General features: G+C 37.4%; 1 protein-coding gene across 1 annotated transcript in view; it reads right to left on the bottom strand.

The window, feature by feature from the left end:
- Nucleotides 1-805: 805 nt before the first annotated feature.
- Nucleotides 806-18,950, bottom strand: part of LOC114645262 (homeobox and leucine zipper protein Homez-like) — a 51,679-nt gene continuing 33,534 nt past the window's right edge. Inside the window, 3 exon segments of the mRNA XM_051922353.1 lie at nucleotides 806-4,869; nucleotides 4,871-6,289; nucleotides 14,511-14,621. Coding sequence (XP_051778313.1) covers nucleotides 3,934-4,869; nucleotides 4,871-6,124 — 2,190 coding nt within the window. The 5' untranslated portion in view covers nucleotides 6,125-6,289; nucleotides 14,511-14,621 and the 3' untranslated portion in view covers nucleotides 806-3,933.

Genomic DNA, 18,950 nt, shown 5'->3' with positions numbered 1-18,950 from the left:
TACATGACTCCAGTAGCCATCACTGATCTCTGTAGAACATTATGCATTTATAACGAACTGTACTTATAATAATGGTGTAGGGATATATCTGGAAGGCTGATTTACATTCTAATATAATTCAACTTTTAAATATTTGAAGGATGATAATTACTTTTTACAAATACATATTTTTCTTGCTTAACTCACTTGTTAATTCTTGATAGATGAAAATTTCTATTTACCATTTATGTCCACTATAATTATTCATCTGTACAATTGTTCATTTCTTGTCTTTATACTCTACAGTATGTCTCAAACTAATAACTGACTTTTGGGCTAAATGGTCTGTTCTCATCACAACTTTTTCCTATCCGACTTAACAGGATATATAAAAAGTATTTATCATTCAACAAATAAACATGCTATAGCATACTATTTTCCCCATTTTAATCAGCCCAGTGTACTTCACTGTAACATTGGTAATGCTAAAATGCACTAACACTGCGTATTCCTCAATCAATCTAAAGCAGTGCTTCATAGCTGTAAAATACTGAAAACATGTCTGAACTCCTAAAATGGATCACCGTTGAATGAATTAATTTTTGTACAAGTCACGAGAAACCAGGTTTTGTAAATTGTCTTGTGAAATAGCCTAACTAATGTCGCCTATTTTGCTTAATAAATAATAAATCTCTTCACTGAATTCAAAACAATACTGCAAACTACACAAGATTGTAAATAAATTATTGAATAGTAGGTATAACATACATTAGTACAGAAATTAGATCAAAAGGCAGCTTCAACTTGTATAAAAACAGAGAGTTGCTTTGGTGTCAGCTACAGCTTTTTCAGTTTATTTTTTTTTATAAAAAAATACAAGTAAAATATTGTGCACTATCAGTATATCAACAAACAATTAGCCAAAATCATTTTGAACACTGAACAGAGATTAAAGGAAGTGCCACTTTTTAGAGTAGAAAAATATGTAAAGGTTAAAATATAAAACACCTTGAGCTAATCCTATATGCAAGGTGACAAAACAGATAAAATGCTTGTAAAATTCATTTCAGTCAGCAGTGTGGTATAGCTGCTCCACAGATCATTGAGGTTCACAAAGTCCATTTTGAGAGCGGCACTCTTTCTTCCATTCATAAAAGAAACTGCGTATTCCGGATGCAGTAGGCATTGTTAATTTTAACCACCACCCCAAACCTCATTTATATAAAGTCAAGGGGTAACATGACAAATTTACAGTTATTAATGGGAGCCTGGGGTAGATTTGATTTAACTGTAGGCATGCATTATAACAATAATGTACATCAGTGTGCCAGTATGGTAAATCAGATTCTTAAAATTGTTTTGGAAGATTTGGGTATCCTGAAAATGTTAACAAATGTGTCTTAATCATCATCATAAGAAATTAGTATTTTTCTAAAACAGATAGTTTTCAATGATGAAACACAATTGCTCTGAAAAAATGTATCTGCTTTAATTACCTCAGTTTTGTTTGCAGTATTAAATATATAATTTAATAACTATAATTAAACTGTGAAATCTTTAAACCTAACATCACATAAGGGGCCATGAAAATGTGTAACAGAGGATGAAGTCAGAGTGGCGGAGTTGGAGCAGGAGGCAAAAAGCAGCATCAAGCTTTTAACACAAACAATTCATCATTATAGGTGTCAGAAAATGGAAAAGCTCTAGGACAGATAGGTCATAAATAAGATCACCTATTACAAGCACAGAATCCATTTCATTAAACACAGATTTAAGAATGAGTTCTTAAAACAGTCTGAAGAATCTAGTCTTAATATAGATCAGGTACTCCGAATAACATTTCAAAAGATTTCATTTATCATTCCTAGAAATGTGTTATGAAATGTTATTGTTCTTTGTTAAGAACAATACTTTTAGTAATCTTACTAAATCACCGAGTACTACTGTAAAACTGTTGATAGAAGACAACTCTCTCCTTAATTGAACAAAACTGTGAATTAATAATTGCTCCCAGCAAGCAATCTAAGGTGACCTATAAGAGATTTAGTAAAACCGTTCTCCAGAAGTACAACAGCATAAATTTTACTTTCAAGGTTCTGATTATAATGGAAAAAATGTATATCAAGAACATGGATCAGGGTATTACTAAAAATCAAAAAGGCATAATACACTAAACAGCCCTGTGACTAACTCTGCTCTAGGAAAAAAAATAAAAATTAATTTTGCTTACTTTAAATTGTTAACAGGGTTCTGTATAACCTTGTATCCTAAGGGGGACTCCAAACGTGGGTATCAGTAAACCCGAGTTCTGTGCTCTTAAAACCATGAATAGGGAAATGTGTTTCTGGTTGCTTCTGATTTTACTCAGAATAAACAATGCCAAGTTTCCATTTTTCTTTTTTTTAAATATTTTGCAATAAACAGAAAGAACTTGAAATGTTTAGTTAGCAAAAGGTGTAATGTTTTAATTTGCAAAGCAGAACTAGAACTACATAAAATGTTTAAAAAAATAAAACACACCCAGGATTTGCTGAAAACTGGGCAAAGTGGGTTAATCAATCTGAGCAATACCAACCCTTTATATTATTATAAAATTCAAATATATTACAAATAAAATGTAGGTAAACCAATATTCATTCCAAACCAGCATGTATTTTAATATCTATTTCAACCTGAGGAAAGATTATAATGAATATTGGTGTACACTTTCTCTATTTTCTATTTTTTTTTTTTTGCCTAGAATTAAATATACAAGAAATAAAAAAGAGCATACCTAAAACTAGTAATATTGAACCAACTGCAAAGAGCACACACTCCCTTCATTCTACTTTGAAAACATCTGTCTACTGCATTAGAAAACGTTTGGTGAAGTACAGGGATCATCTGTGTGAATAGGACAAATTTTCTAAAATTGTATTTTGTTCTCTGTAGAGCCTGGCACATTAGATTTAGAAGGTATGCTGATTAGAATTACTTTTCCACATTTGAGTGTGTATGAGGATCATACAACTTATGCAATTCCACTCTAAATAAGCACTGCTGCCCTCAATATGTAATTTTTTTCCATTAAAATTTGTGGTGGAAAGTTGACAATATCCAAGATATTTCTATATACACTATGTATAAAATGGAAAGGTTTGTACATTATGGGATACAATGCAGGTTTCTGTCCATTTTAAGACAGACAGCTGGTTGTTATTCTCTCCAATCTCAACAATGTGCCATTCTTATTACTAAGCAAACCAGCTCAATTTTAAGAGTGATCGCACCTACATTTGCCAGCATATTCCAGGCTGAAATGACCCTCTGAAGATCAAGGTAGCAGCTGTAAGTCAGATTACTGCAATGTAACACTGACATCAACCTTAAATGACTTTAAGATTAGACATGTAACTGAGAAAACATGCAAATGTTCACCTTATTTTGTAAGCCACTACTACCTAGTCTGCATCAGATCATTTCTGACCCTGTCTTGTTGGACAGCTGTCACTTTAAGTACTACGTTTACACTATACCTACAGCATTTAACAAATAAACTGAGGAAAGTTTTAACCCTGCAAAACATTACTTTAAATTGAAGATGAAAACAGACAAAAAAAATAAATAAAAACCCTCCCTCAGAAACCTTCAGTTTCAGACTCTTTGCCCACTTTGCTTTTCTTCCCAATTATTACTACGTACATTACCTTCTGTATTAAATTATCTATTAATAGATTTAATAAAAAACAAACGAAACACAATTTTTTCTTTAAAAAGGAGGCAAACCTAATATATATCCAGGGAAAAAATAAAATTAGTCTACCCTTTCTTTTCGTTAATCTTTGTAGACTAGATTATTCAAAACCGCGTTTGTGGCAAATAATACAAATATACACAGGAAAGCTGTCCCATTTTCATTTGATCAACTTGTAAAAATCACATCTTGATTTCTGTAGATTCCAGTCCTGCATGGTTTCACTCATCTCCATCGCTAATATCAACCTCCACCTCAGCCATTCCCTGTTGTTGGCAAAGAAACCAGTCCCGTACCTGTTGGTAGGTCATGTGAGATTTCTTGCAAAGTTGGTCCAAATCCTTTTCTTGAAGATACCCAGTTGTTCTCAAATACTTCTCTAAGGGACGGATATCAGTCCCTGAATTGGCATTTAAAAGCCCACCATAATCATCATCATCATCATCATCAACAACAACTTTGCCCCTGCCAGATCCTGAGCTGTTATCTCTGCGTCGTGAACGTGCTAGATATGGTGAATGTTGGTTCTGTTGTTGCTTTATCTCCGTTGCAATGTCAGTTCCAACTCCTGATCCTCTCACCCAACGTAGCTGGCCATTCTTTACTGCATAGCGTGTATCGCCAAACCACTGGATTACATCGGGCCTTGGCAGCCCTGTCTGCTGTACCAACCGAGTATAGTCTGCACTCTTTGGCCATTGACATTGCAAGAAAAATGACTTGAGAATATTAAGTTGTTCCTTAGTCTTCCTGGGACGGCCACTGGGGGTAAGAACAGATTGATTCCCTTGGGTACCTGGAAGTTCATGCGAGTTTTTAGATAAAGCAAGAGGGGGTGTGGAGGAGTTCTTTTTACCTTTTCTCAAGGTGGATGTAGTATGATGTGGCTTGTCATATTCTGCCTCCCCTTTAGAATTGATAAAAAGCATTGGTTCCGTTTCATCTGATTGAAGCTCTAAATCCTCTTCCTTATGTAGCATCTTTTCTTCATTCCCCTCTTCATCTTCATCATCTAAAAGCACAACATCACTGTTCTCAATGCTTTCTTCATGGACCTCTGAGAATTCTGAAGGCCCTTCACTGCTGTTTAGTGAAGTTGCTGTGTAACCACTTGCTTCCAGACTGCGGCTTAAAAAGGATTCAAAGAAAGAACTGTTTGTGCCACCCGCTGCTGCCTGCACCACTTGATCCTCCTGTATTACCACCACCAAATAGTCTACCAGAGTTTCTCATTTGGTACCGACTGTCACTAAACCATTTACGAATATCATTGCGTGACAATCCTGTCTGTTGTTGAAGACGGCGCAGCTCTGCTTCATTAGGAAAGTGTTGTCTGCTAAAACTAGATCGGAGAGTGGCCAGTTGAGCTTTGGACTTTTTGTACCGGCCTGGAGGCAGATTAAATACACCAGAATTACTGCTGCTGCAAGGCATATCTACCATTATATCCTCTGCATCTGCTTCAAATTGACCCTCCATTCTTTTTCTTCCCTGATTCCTTGGCCTCTTAATTGGGACTTCTGCAAATTCCTCAGGGTCACTTTCAGATTTTATGTAACTCATCTTATTCAAAGCCGATTCCTCTGGGGTAGTTCCAGTGCCATTTAGCTCTTCTTGCTGTTCTGCAGAGTCCATTTTCTGGCGGAGTTTAAGACGTGTTTCTTCAATCTCCTCAGAGGACCAACTGATTCCATATTTTATGCGCTGCACCATAAACCAGACTTTAACTTTGTCAAGTGGTAGCTTGGCTCTCAAACACAAGAGTGAAATTTCTGAAGCTGATGGATAAGGGAATTTGTTAAAGGCTTCCATAAGATACTCATTGCTGTCTAACTCACTGGTTTGGTCGGACTGAGTCCATACTAGTTTCAGCCCTTCTGAAACCAAGGGGAGACAGACCACAGAATTATGGTTGGTACTGAAGTTTGCCCCAGATTTGGAAGTGCCTTCTTTTTGTGAATCTGCCTTGGAGGAAATCTGGCTTTGAAACATTCCCTTGTTGCATGAACTACTGCTTAATTCTTTTACAGATTTCTCAGGTCCAGCCTTAACGTGCTGCATACCTGGCTCACCATTCTGAACATGCTCTTCACTGACAAACCGTTTACTGTCCAACTCCAAATTGCTATCTGTTCTCTTGACATTATCTACTAGATGAGCACTGTGTTGATGGTCACTGAAGCACTTAAAATCCTTTGTTCCATAGTCACATGAATGACAGTTGTAGTCAGTTTGCCTGTCAGAGTTAACTTCAGAGTCTTCAACAACCTCAACATCTGAATTACTTTCACACAAGGAATTAGTATCATTGAGGTTAACTTTTCCATCAGGAATCTGTTTAGCCGGACTAACTTCAGCCATAAAGTAGGGCTCTGCTTGCTGAGAAAAGACAGGTTCACCCTTAGCCGTCATACTCTACTACCTTCAAGTAGTTCTTTCCTCTCGCTCACATCCACTGACTTGTAGTCAAATTATCTTTTTGGGTTTATCTCCAGGATGAAGGCAACTGATAATAAACCAGACATCCAGTCTTTCAGCAGCAAAGTCGCTGCAAATTGTGATCTCCAAATGTTTTTTCTGTTGTGGGGAAAAAAACAAAACAATCAATTTAAATATTTGCAGATACTATAGTAAGATTAAAATAAATTACTACAGGAACTTAACTGGCATAGCACAACAACAACATATTTTTACTAGTAATTTTCACATATGAGAAAAGCATACGAGACAATTTATACAACAGACCATTTAGCCCATCAAGTCTAGACAATTTATATTCAATGAACATATACAAAATACTGAGAAGTACTAGATAACTTGCTCTACGCATCTGTAATTATTTGGTTGAAGAAATATTTTACAGTTCAGTTAAATTTACTCTTACTAGGTTAACGTAGTACTCCACCAATGTTCTTAAAAAAAGAGACAGATCTTGGATGATATACTATGGCATGCTTCACTTTTGTTGCAGTTACTGTATGTTTCACCTTTGCTACAGTTTAAAAAAAACAAAGAGGTAAGGCTGTACAAACGGTTCACTAATGTAACTTTTTCCCCACAGCAACCAGGAACTAGGTTGAGGTCTGTATACAATAGCTGTGATCGTTTTAAATTTAATATTGTGATAGAAATTTTTGGCCATATTGCCCAATCCCTGCCCAAACCACCTTAGTCTGTTCCTCCTCAATAGAACACCTGTCTCCAATACATCAGAGGTTTCTGTTAACTCCCATTCACCTCCCCTCACTCTGTGATAATCTACAAATCCATCTCATCATTCTAATTTCTGTTCTTTCCGATTTTGCTTCATATTTCATCTTAACCACCCACAACTCACTGCCATAAATTAAATTGATCCTCATGTAGCGGTCATAAATTTCACCCTTTAATGCCAGAGAAGCTCATTCAGAAGCCAGAATAGGAAACAGCTTCTGGAATTTCTTCCATGCATCTCTCACCCACTATCTGCACATATATTGTCACGTAAGCATTAGAACTTCTCAACTTTCTATAACGCTAGAATCCCTGAAGCCTACGAAAAAAGTTGTAATGCCGGGCCTTCTTAAATTCCTTCACACCTCTTCAAAAGCGTCTTTGTTTTGCAAATGTGTCAATCAGCACAAGCAGCCCTGCTATCCCATCCTCCACTGACACAGCTGAAGTTAGACACAAAATTCTCAGAGCTCAAGTCTGTTTATCTGGGTGTGAGGTGCCTTGAGTTGTAGAGGGTAAATAATGTTATTTGGAATACATACATTTCATGTGTGTTCTATTTCTACAATAATTTGGATAAATGTAGGATGCCAGGAAATGCGAGACAAGAAATGTTAAACAAAATTTTTTCACGTATAATTCATAAAATGTTGATGTGAAATGTATAATGTGTGAAGACTGAAGTTCTAATATTAAATAAATACTTTCACAAAAGGTATAACAAAGCAAGTGCACTTTTATTCAAGAATATAACCAAAGAAAAAGAAATCATTCAATTTACATGTGATGTCAATGAGTAAAAACCCAAGACCAAATATCAATCAACAGAATGTCGAAGTGTGGCTGGTGCAGAGTTAAGAGCTGCTGTCTCATAATCAAGAGGTTGCAGGTTCGAGTCCAAGCTCTTTCTATATTGAGTAGTGAGCTGCTATTATTATTACAACAATATAATAAAAACATACAATTGATTTGAGTCTGTAACACCCGGTGTAAATTTTGGCTACTTATAAATTTTAACACATTTTTTTTTTAATTCAGTTTTATTTCGTCAGTGACATGGTACAACGAACTTTCCTCTCCCTCTCCGAGTTGATGGCATTTATCTCCATTCTTTTCACAAAAGCAGCAATGACCACAGTTGGAGCCATGGTTGATGCCTGCTTAGAACTATTTGTTGTACCAACAAACAAAGATACGATGCCCCGTGATCGCTATCAGACTATCATGCTGCATTTGTACTTTGACAACAAAAATACCCATGCAGAATGTGTGAAAAACAACAGATTTGCTGCCATCTCGGACATCTGGCAACATTTTGTTGAGAACTGTGTTTTTGAATTACAACCCAGAGCAACATATTACTGCTGATGACTGTTTCAAACCAAGGTCCATTGTCCTTTCTTGCAATACATCTCAACCAAGCCTGAGAAATTTGGCATAAAGTTTTGGATTGCGCCAGATTTGGAGACTTGTGTAATGCCATTCCTTATTTAGAAAAAGATCCGTCGTACCATGGGAAGAGACTTTGAGACTGTGATCATAAAGCTTATGGAACTAAAGGCAGAACTGTAACAGACAACTTCTTCACTTCGCTTTTGCTAGCTAATAGACTGCTGCACCGCCGCTGCTACACCGCAAGACAACTCGACTTAGCACCATAAATAAAATGGGACTTCCACCTGCAGCTAAAGTCACATGCGAGCAATTCGCCACGCTGGTGTTTAGATCTGGCAGTGCCATGCTGACTGTGTATGCACCCAAAAAGAAGAAGCCTGCCTGCATTCTCAGTACCATACACCACAACACGGAGTAGGGGCAAGATCAAAAGAAAAAAACACATGTTCAAATGACAACATGTTTAAATGGTATAGCGTCTTCAAATAATGACATTTTCATGCATGGATGTGTGTGTGCATGCGCAGGCAGAGACAGCTTTGATCTCATTCAAATGGCTACTGGAATCCATATTACTAACCGAGAATGCTAAACCGGATGATGGACGCAGGCACATCCGGCAATGGGCCGTAGCTGCAAAAAGACGTACTGCGCAGGCGCTAAAAACAGTCCGCGAGAGTCGTCTGAGGAGCAGAGAAAGGCGGACAAAAGAGGGCGAGAGAGGCGGACAAGACCACAGAAAAAAGGAGTGAGCACAGGAAAAATGGAGAAATGAGGAAACGCAGGCAAAGCACGAAACACATTGCACACGAGACTAGACCCAAAAAAAAAAAAAAAAAAAAATATAGAGGCTCGCACACAACAGCAAGGCACCCCCCCCCCCCCCCCCCCGAACAGGCACCGGACGGGACACACACCAAGAGGGGGATTCAACAAGCCCATGGAACACAAAAAAAAGAACACAAAACCACCCCACAGACCCTAAAAGCAAGGGACGGGACACACACAAACAGGGGGATTCAACAAGACACAGGAACACAAAAAGAAAGAAGATGCTCCCGCGACAACAATCCTCAACCCCCCCCCCCCCCCCCCACCCCACACACACACACACACACACATCCATAAGAAGTGACACCCAAAGCCACATATTCTAAAGTGAACATCAACACCTTCACACTAGACAGCATAGGTGTCAGCATTGGTGGATCTCCTTACAATAAAGCACTATTAAACCGTTCAACTGCAGAAAAGGAAACATATTAACAGTGACTGCAATCCTCCATATTACTTATCCATATTTCGCATGCTGAGAAAGAAACAAGTCATGAATACACGGTCATGGGTACAAAACGAAAAGGAAAGGATAACAGGAACAAACACACGAACACGAAAGAAACAACAAAATAGACGGCTATGCAGCATAGGTGGATCTCATTACAATAAGGCACTATTAACCGTTCAACCGCAGAAAAGGCTCCATATTAACAGTGAGTGCAATACTCCTTATTACTTATCCATATTTCTAAAAGAAAAAATGACTCGACTCCAAATACGCAAAGCTCAACTAAAGCTTCTAACTAACGATGTACCTAAAAGTAAAAACTTTATGAACTGCATTAGATCCTACAATAGTTCATTTAATATGCACAAATCTACATCCTAGATCCACATGACGCAAACTATCATCAAAGTGCTGCATCGCAACAGGCACGGATTCAAAACGAAACACCTCCCGTCTCAGACATACGTTAATGGCAGCGAAGGCTACAACGGGCTTCTCACACAGCACAGGCAAATCGATTACAGCTCCAAAACAACACGTCCCAAATACTACACATGCAACAACGCGCCTCTCAAACGGCACAAGCAAAACATACACCAGGAAAATTCATTCGGATTAATGAATGTCATTTGCAATCATTGTCATTTAGTTCACTTCCCTGAAGAAACAACTGGCAATACAAGTTATACATTTACACGTTGTTGTCAAAAGGGTCAAATTAGACTGCCTTCTTTACATTCATATACTGAATATCTACAGAAGCTTATAACTGACGATGTACCTGAAAGTGAAATCTTTATCAACTACATTAGATCCTACAAATCGGAATCCACTATGAACATTAACGGTGGCACTGCACGTGACATCCGTCTTGAAAAAATGTTGTTTATTGATGAATGTTCAATGGCATGAACAAACGTTTATGAATAATAATATTCGATTTGGAGGAAAGGTACTTTTATGAGGAGGAGATTTTAGATAATGATTAGCTATTCTTCCAGATGCCATTCACTCAGCTATTGTTCAGTGCACCTTAAAATACGCAGACAATTGGCATTGCTTTCAAAAGATACAGTTAGTAAAAAAGATACGATGTCCAGAAACAGATCATAACAATTGCTTATTACAACTGAGAGATGGTACACTCACCAATACAGATGGACTTCACCCACATATTATTACAATTCCTCAAGCCTTTATCTGCGACGACTTAATTACAGAGAGATTTGGAACAGCAATCTCATTAGACCAAATGCCCCTTTTAACACAACGCACTATATTATGTCCAAAAAATATTAATGTGGAAAACATAAATACCCAAGTCATTCCATTACTTCCTGGAAAGACACAACTCTTTCTAAGCTCTGACAAACTTGACTCTGATCACAACAATAACCATCTTAAATGACCTTACAAGTTCTGAGCTGGAATTACCTTTTACACTTAAACGGTGTGTACAAAGAAATTTTCAAATAAACCTTTACACTGTGCCACACACTTTATTGGGTGCTTTCTATTTGCATCATCTACACCGTCACACTATTCTATATCTCATTCATACATCACGCTCTTTGTCATTCCCAACACCAGGGGTTGGCGAGCGAAGCGAGCAGGGGGCGGAGCCCCCTAGTATAAAATAAACACATTTGCAAAGTTATAACGAAACAAGTGTGCTTTTATTCAAGAATAAAATTGATTTACAAAAAATTAAAGTGACAACAAGATACAAAGAAGACATGATTCACCAGCGTTTGTGTGTCTGATTATATCCCTTCAGCGATATATTTTACAGGTAGTAAAAATTTATGCCAGGTGTTACAGACTAAAATCAAATGTACATTTTTATTATATAATAATAATAGCAACTCAATACTCAAAACAAACACCTGGACTCAAACCTGCAATCTTTTGGTTATAACGCAGCAGTTCTTACCACTGCACCAGTCAAGCAGACATGGCAACTTTCAGTCAACTGGCATTTGAACTTCAGTTTTTAACTCATTGACAGCAACATGTAAATTGAATGATTTTTTTTCCTTTGGTTATATTCTTGAATAAAAGTGCATGTGTGTATTCGATATTTGGACTGAAGTCTTCAGACATTATAGACTTCATGTCATTATTACTATAACATGGAAAAAGTTTCTATTTTAGTTATGCATTCAACATTTCTTGCCTCGCATTTCCTGTTATCCAACATTTATCCAGATCATTGTAGTAAAGGAAAACACATGAAATGTATGTATTCCAAATAATGATATATTAATTACTCTATACAACTCGAGGCACCTCACTCTCCGTAAACAGACTTGAGCTGGGAGAACTTCAGCTGTGTCGGTGGGGGATGGGATAGCAGGCTGCTTGCAGCCTGTGTTGGTTGCCATATTTGCAAAACAAAGACACTGATGAAGAGATGCGAAGGAATTTAATGTGGCCCAGCATTACAACTTTTTTCGTAGGTTTCAGGTATTTTAGTGTTAAGAAAACTTCACTGCTTACATCTAAATTTACACACATTTACATTCCTCTCAAAAACTTCAACCAAGTAAGCACTTGCCACCTGCAGACTACCCTTCACATTACTAGATGTTTTATGCATCTACCTCTGACAACTCGCATACTGAATTGACTTTCTAGCATCACCTCTACTGCCCACTTCACATGACCATAGCACTAATCTCTTCCATGCTGCCTGCCCTTTTGCCTCCAACAGCTCCTTGTTCATTCTTGCATTTACCTTAAGGACTTTCGCTTCCCAACTACCTTTTCATTTCAGTATCTTCCCCTTTAGTTCCATTTCCAATATTAGATTAGCAGCATACAGGTGCACCTATCACCATCATTCACACACATCTCTGGTCTTTACTTCAAACACCATCATAAAAAGCAACAAACTCAGAACTGATGTCTAGTGTAGCCACACCTTCACCTCAAAAATTTCAGTATCCACATCTGCCAGTCTGACCACTGTATGTGCTTCCTCACAGATTGACATTACCACAGACAATAACCCTTCTCCCACAACTACCTTTCTTAAAACTTTCTGCACTCTCTCTCGTGGTCATCTGTCAAACACTTCCTCCTCCCTTTGCCTGATGCTTTCCCTACATGCACCAGACAGATCACTTTCATTATCTACTCCAAAAGCTTGATCACTCAATAGGTGCCACACCACAGTGGGTCACCCTGTTGCGTATATACTGCAATAAGCACACTTCTTTCCAGTTTTTAAGAACCCTCCCTTTGTACACAACAATGTTACACAAGTCTGTCAATAATTCAATTTCAAGACCTGCTACTCCCTTCAGCTTTTTGACACCAACCTAATTGGATCTACTGCTTGGTTTTGCAGCTTCTCTTTTTTAAATGTATAGCTTGATCCTTCTTTTTTTTCTTTTTTTAAACAAATGACCTTCATTATCCCATTCATTCTACTTATTCAGCAACATCTTCATATACAGTGCACCTTCATAATGATTGAGACAAAGACACATTTTTCTTTGATTTACCCATGAGCTCTACTGTTTAAAATAAAAACAATTCAGACATGATTAAAGTGCACATTGCTGAATTTATTTGCATATATTATTTCGGTCTCACAATGTAGAAATTACAACACTTTATACACAGTCCCATCCCCATTTCAAACACATATTACATGCAAGGGACATGCAACAAAGTACTAAATAAAACTGCTTTAAAATACATACCATTTTGTTGCATGTAGAAAAGGTGTTGTAATTTCTACATGGTGTGATGTAGATGTTTGCAAATATGCCTTAATTTTAAGTCCGCAATGTGCATTTTACTCGCATCAAAATTTTAATTTTAATCTGTGGAGCAGAGGGATAAATCAAGGAAAAATGTATCTTTGTCCCAAACATTATGGAGGGCACTGTACTTCTTTCACATTTCCATAATCCCGTTATTAGTAACCACAATGTTCCCTTCAGAATTCTTCAGTCAAAATCATACCTAGTACATTTGGTGTCTCAAATGACTCCCTCAACATTCTGAAAGTTTCAAGCCACTGGTTTTCATCAATACCCTCCACTCCTTGCTCCTAATTAGTCTTGTCTCCACTTTCATGACTATACATCTTAATGAACAGAGATAGCAGTGATAATTGCACTCAAAGTAATAGCTATAAAGTTCCACTTTTGATTTCTCCACCTTATCATCATCGGACAGTCTAAAATAAAGGCAAAGTTGCCTATTAGCATTGCAACACTGTTGTTGGCACTCACGTAAGTATATCAGGTTGTGTCTGTCTAATTCACTAATTTTTAAATCATGTTGTTCATGCAGTCTGTATCAGGTCAACATAGGTAAACACTCCTATTCAGAAAAACAACTTGAAGAGTTACACCAAAAAATGAACAAATAAAAAAGGATGCAAACCAAAAATTAGAACCGAGTCTGTTTTAGTTGTAGCACAAATGTAGTTAGTCTAAGTGTTAGCCAGTAGTATATTAAATGGGTTCCACCGAAGAAGACTAAAATAACAATGCATAGCTACACCCAGCAATTCACAGCTGCTTGATGGAATTCAAGGGCGTAATGATGAACCCCAGACAGGGTGTCAAGTTCACTGAAATTAAAGATATTATAAACTGCTTAAATTATTCAAATAGTTTTGTTTGTTAACCTCAAAATATTAGTGGGAAATAGAAAAATAATTTACATTAAGATGCTAGGTGCTGTTCTACCTAACTCTAGAATAAGTCCACTATGCCATGATAAATATTGAATGCAATTCCACAGTTAGACCAGTGACAACAAACAAGCAGGGTTAATAAATATTGGACACATATTCAGGTATCCCTATAGGGTCATTTGCCATTTCACCCCTTTCTTTCCATATGTTTCCTTCCAAAGCCCAAATAAATAGAAACATCTACTCACCTTTCATTAAGAATTTCAGTGATGCTTTCTACCAGAAATCCCCATTCCGAGCTTCTCAGCCTGGTGAGGAAAACTTTCTGCACCAAGACGTCCTCAGATCTTGTCTTCCTTCTGCAAGAATATAAAGAAGGTTTTTACTGAACTAGTTTGAGATCATGGGAGACTCTATAACACTAAGCTTTCAAGAGCTCACTACACTTCCCTGCCATACAGTGATCCCTCGCTATATCGCGCTTCGCCTTTCGCGGCTTCACTCTATCGCGAATTTTATATGTAAGCATATTTAAATATATATCACGGATTTTTTGCTGGTTCGCGGATTTCTGCGGACAATGGGTCTTTTAATTTCTGGTACATGCTTCCTCAGTTGGTTTGCCCAGTTGATTTCATTCAAGGGACGCTATTGTCAGATGGCTGAGAAGCTACCCAGCTTACTTTTCTCTCTCTCCTCTCTCTCTCTCTCCGCGCTGACTTTTTCTGATCCTGACGTAGGGGGGTGTGAGCAGGGGGGCTGTTCGCACACCTAGACGATACGGACGCTTGTCTAAAAATGCTGAAAGATTATCTTCACGTTGGCTACCTTCTGTGCAGCTGCTTCGTGAAGCGACATGCTGCACAGTGCTTCGCATACTTAAAAGCACGAAGGGCACGTATTGATTTTTTTTATCTGTGTCTCTCTCTCTCTCTCTGCTCCTGACGGAGGGGGTGTGAGCTGCCACCTTCAACAGCTTTGTGCCGGGGTGCTTCCCATACTTAGAAGCAAACAGCCCTATTGATTTGTTTGCTCCTTTGAAGAGGAAGATATGTTTGCATTCTTTTAATTGTGAGACTGAACTGTCATCTCTGTCTTGTCTTGGAGCACAGTTTAAACTTTTGAAAAAGAGACAAATGTTTGTTTGCAGTGTTTGAATAACGTTCCTGTCTCTCTACAACCTCCTGTGTTTTCTGCGCAAATCTGTGACCCAAGCATGACAATATAAAAATAACCATATAAACATATGGTTTCTACTTCGCGGGATTTTCTTATTTTGCGGGTGGCTCTGGAACGCAACCCCCGCGATGGAGGAGGGATTACTATATAACTAAGGACAAAAAGCAAATATGTGCAAACTTAAATAAGATAATATAATGCTTTAGGGGCCAAATGAGCTGCCATGACAGTAAGATTCAAGCACTAGAATGCCATGTTGCATCTGCAACTTCCAAATTATCAAATTTAGAGTACAGAAATTAAAGAAATAATGTTCACACAATTGGAACTGAAGAAAATGCATTAAAGGTGACTTTTTATTTAAACAGCTGTGGCCAGCTGTATTTTCCACCTTGATTTGTTCCTCAGAAATCTGTCATAGACGCAGCCCTAATGGAAATTCTTTGCATTCTGAGGTACTTGATAATGAAGTCTCTCTATTATGCTGTCTATCACATGCAACTGTAGAAGGAAAATCTTTTTTTTATTCAGTGAATTCTGTTGTTCCCATCCTTTAGCACAACTACTGCTCAAGACTAGGCAGCAATGATTATTACAACTCCACAACTCAGTACCAGATATACAAGTGCTGGTAGGAATGCTGAACTCTATTAAGAAAATACACCCAGCACCACACAGGAACAATTACCTAACCTTTGAATCATGGGTTAAAAAAAAAAAAAAAAAAAAATTAAAATCAGAAAAAGAAGTATGTTGATCACATGGACTGGTATGGACTAAGCAATTAAGTAATCCACAGTTTTTACTTTGTAAATTCAGGGGCCTGCAGTAGCAGCTGTTCTGGATCTCAGGCAATAGTTGTGAGACAGAGAGAGATGGTGGGAGAAACTCAAAAGACTAGAGATTTCCCCTTTGACAAAAAATTTAAATACTTCAATTTTGTCACATAGTTCCTGACTGCACCACACCCATTTCACATCCAAGTTCTAAACCTACAAATTTACCAAAATATACGCAAGATACAATACTCTGTTTATTTTTATATTTTAGACTGCCTTAATGTTGAATCTATTCAAAAAATGTATTTTTGTGTAATTCAAAATTTGTTTGGATTGCATTTTTGTGATATAAGTTTGAACAACTGTAACATGAACTCTGTAGTAATTTCTTTATGCTCAGTTTGTTTCATTTAAGATATAAAGTAACTGAAAAAGTAAAAAAAAAACAATAGTCTTGAGAAGCAAGCACCTTCAACAAATAAACTAAAGGCATGGAGTTAAAAACCTGAAGTAGGAAAACTTCTTTTAAACAAACAAAAGTACCTTCCACAAACAAATACAATCTGCTAATTTAATAAAATGAATATTAATGCATTGCATTATACAACAATATTTTTAGTAATTACAGTTCAGCTGCTGTGACTACCGAGTCTGAAAACTCAAGCTGTGGAGTGAAATGAAATTTCACTGAAGTCTTCCTTTCGAGTTCTTATTGTCGACTTTAAAACTCATAGCTGAATAGTTGGAATGCATCCAAAACCTAATCAGCTTTTAAGACTAAAGAGTGCAAGTTGACCATAAAATTTCCTAAAAATAAGTCTATTTGTTTGAGTTACAGTGTCCAAAAAATTGTTAACACCGACACAAATTCACACATCTTTCTAAAAAACACTTAAAGCACATTTGTCCATTAAACACCAAAGAAGGATTTCCTTTATGAAAAGGTTATTTCCTCCATCTAAGAAATGTGGGTGAACAAAAAAAAAAATAATAGGATGAAGAACCATATTAACTACCATATGAATATGAAAGCTAATATGATTAGAAAAAAAATTACAATAGTCAACCCAAAAACAACAGGAAAATCTAAAAAGCACTATTTTTGTTTATTTGTGCTTTAAGCACAGCAAGACTTATAATTTGGCACACAGGTAGTTTTTACCATAAGTCATATGGTCTGACATGCATCTTTCAGCCATGCACCCTGGGGTTACTTGCCTCTCAACCATGAAATCTTCTCTGAGAAGACATGTAAGAAAGAATGTAAATGTATTATGTAGACAGGGCAAAAAGCTTAACTTGAATTTATCTTTTAATCAAGCATTTATTTTGGCTTTATATTTATTGCATTTTATAAATATGCACCATTACACCACCACCCGCATCCAGTCCAAAGTTATTTCTGTGCCCTATTTGAAGCAGCAGAAGTCAGGTTTTTGACATGTAACTTTGCCTCGTCCTTTCTGGGGAAAGTGGCAGCTTCGGTTCAGAGAAGGTGGTAGTAACCCCACAGCTAACTCAATCTCATAACAAGTTAGGATCAGTCTAAGAACAGTAAGTTCTTCCCATGTGAAATTTGAAGGAGACTGCCAATAATACCCAGGCAGAAAACAGAGCTACAGTTTCAAAATACTGAGCAGTATGAAATACTACAGCCTCATCTTCTGGCAAAGAAACAGCTTATGTAGGCTGTGATGGTTAATACACTTGTTTCTCAACCAAGAAATTTCCATCCATTACATACATCTTTTCTTTAATCAATTTCCACTCATAGCCACAAGCTGCCCTCAGTAGGACCATATCATCACCAAAATTATTTGTTGTAATTTTGAGTCCTTGGCACCTAAAGGAAAAAATAAGAATATGGCATTCAAAGATGCATTCAGGCACTAACAATAGTTACTTGCTAAATGAATAACATTTAAGGGTAATAACCTTATCACTGAAGTAGACCGTCGTAAATGTCATCTTAAAACCAACCCAGTTGTTAATTGCTACGTGCTTCTGGGGCTTCCTCCTGAACTGACAGCAGCAGCAAGCAGCAATAGATCGCCACACAGAACACATTAAATTTATGATATACGAGCATCTCTGCACATTTAGAATCCCTAGATTTATACTTGATATCACTTTCATGATGAAATGCATTAAACTATGCATATTATTACATGTAACATATAAATCGTTAACTTAATTTAAATAATGAATACTGTTAATAATTACACATGTGGGGGCAGCACGGTAGTGAAGTGGTAGCGCTGCTGTCTCGCAGGGAGTCATGTCCCTGGTGTTACCTGCCTGGAGTTTGCATGTTTTCCTGGTGGGTTTCCACAGTGTGCTCCTGTTTCCTTCCAAAGATATGCAGGTTTGGGGGTGTGGTAACACTAAAATGACATTAGTGTATGTGTATACTTGTGTTCACCTTGCGATGAGCTGATGCCTGGTCCAGGGATTGTTTCTGTCTCGTGCCCAATGCTAGTTGGAATGGGCGCATCCCTGGATTGATGGATTTAATCATTAAATTTCCATCCTTTTCAGAGATATTGTGGTAAGGTGTCCCCGGAATTTAATGGATGTTTCAGGCAATTCAGAGCACAGCGAAGCCGAACCTGTTCTCACCACGATGATATCTTACACTGCCACCTGGTGGAATGTTCCAAACTTATGTAAAGTACGTGCGCAAGTATAAACAGTACAACACTTGGGTAGCAGTAGCATCCACAGGCGCAC

This window comes from Erpetoichthys calabaricus, chromosome 2 (genome assembly GCF_900747795.2).
Source record: "Erpetoichthys calabaricus chromosome 2, fErpCal1.3, whole genome shotgun sequence".
NCBI lineage: Eukaryota > Metazoa > Chordata > Cladistia > Polypteriformes > Polypteridae > Erpetoichthys > Erpetoichthys calabaricus.
This window is presented reverse-complemented; position numbering and strand designations above follow the sequence as displayed.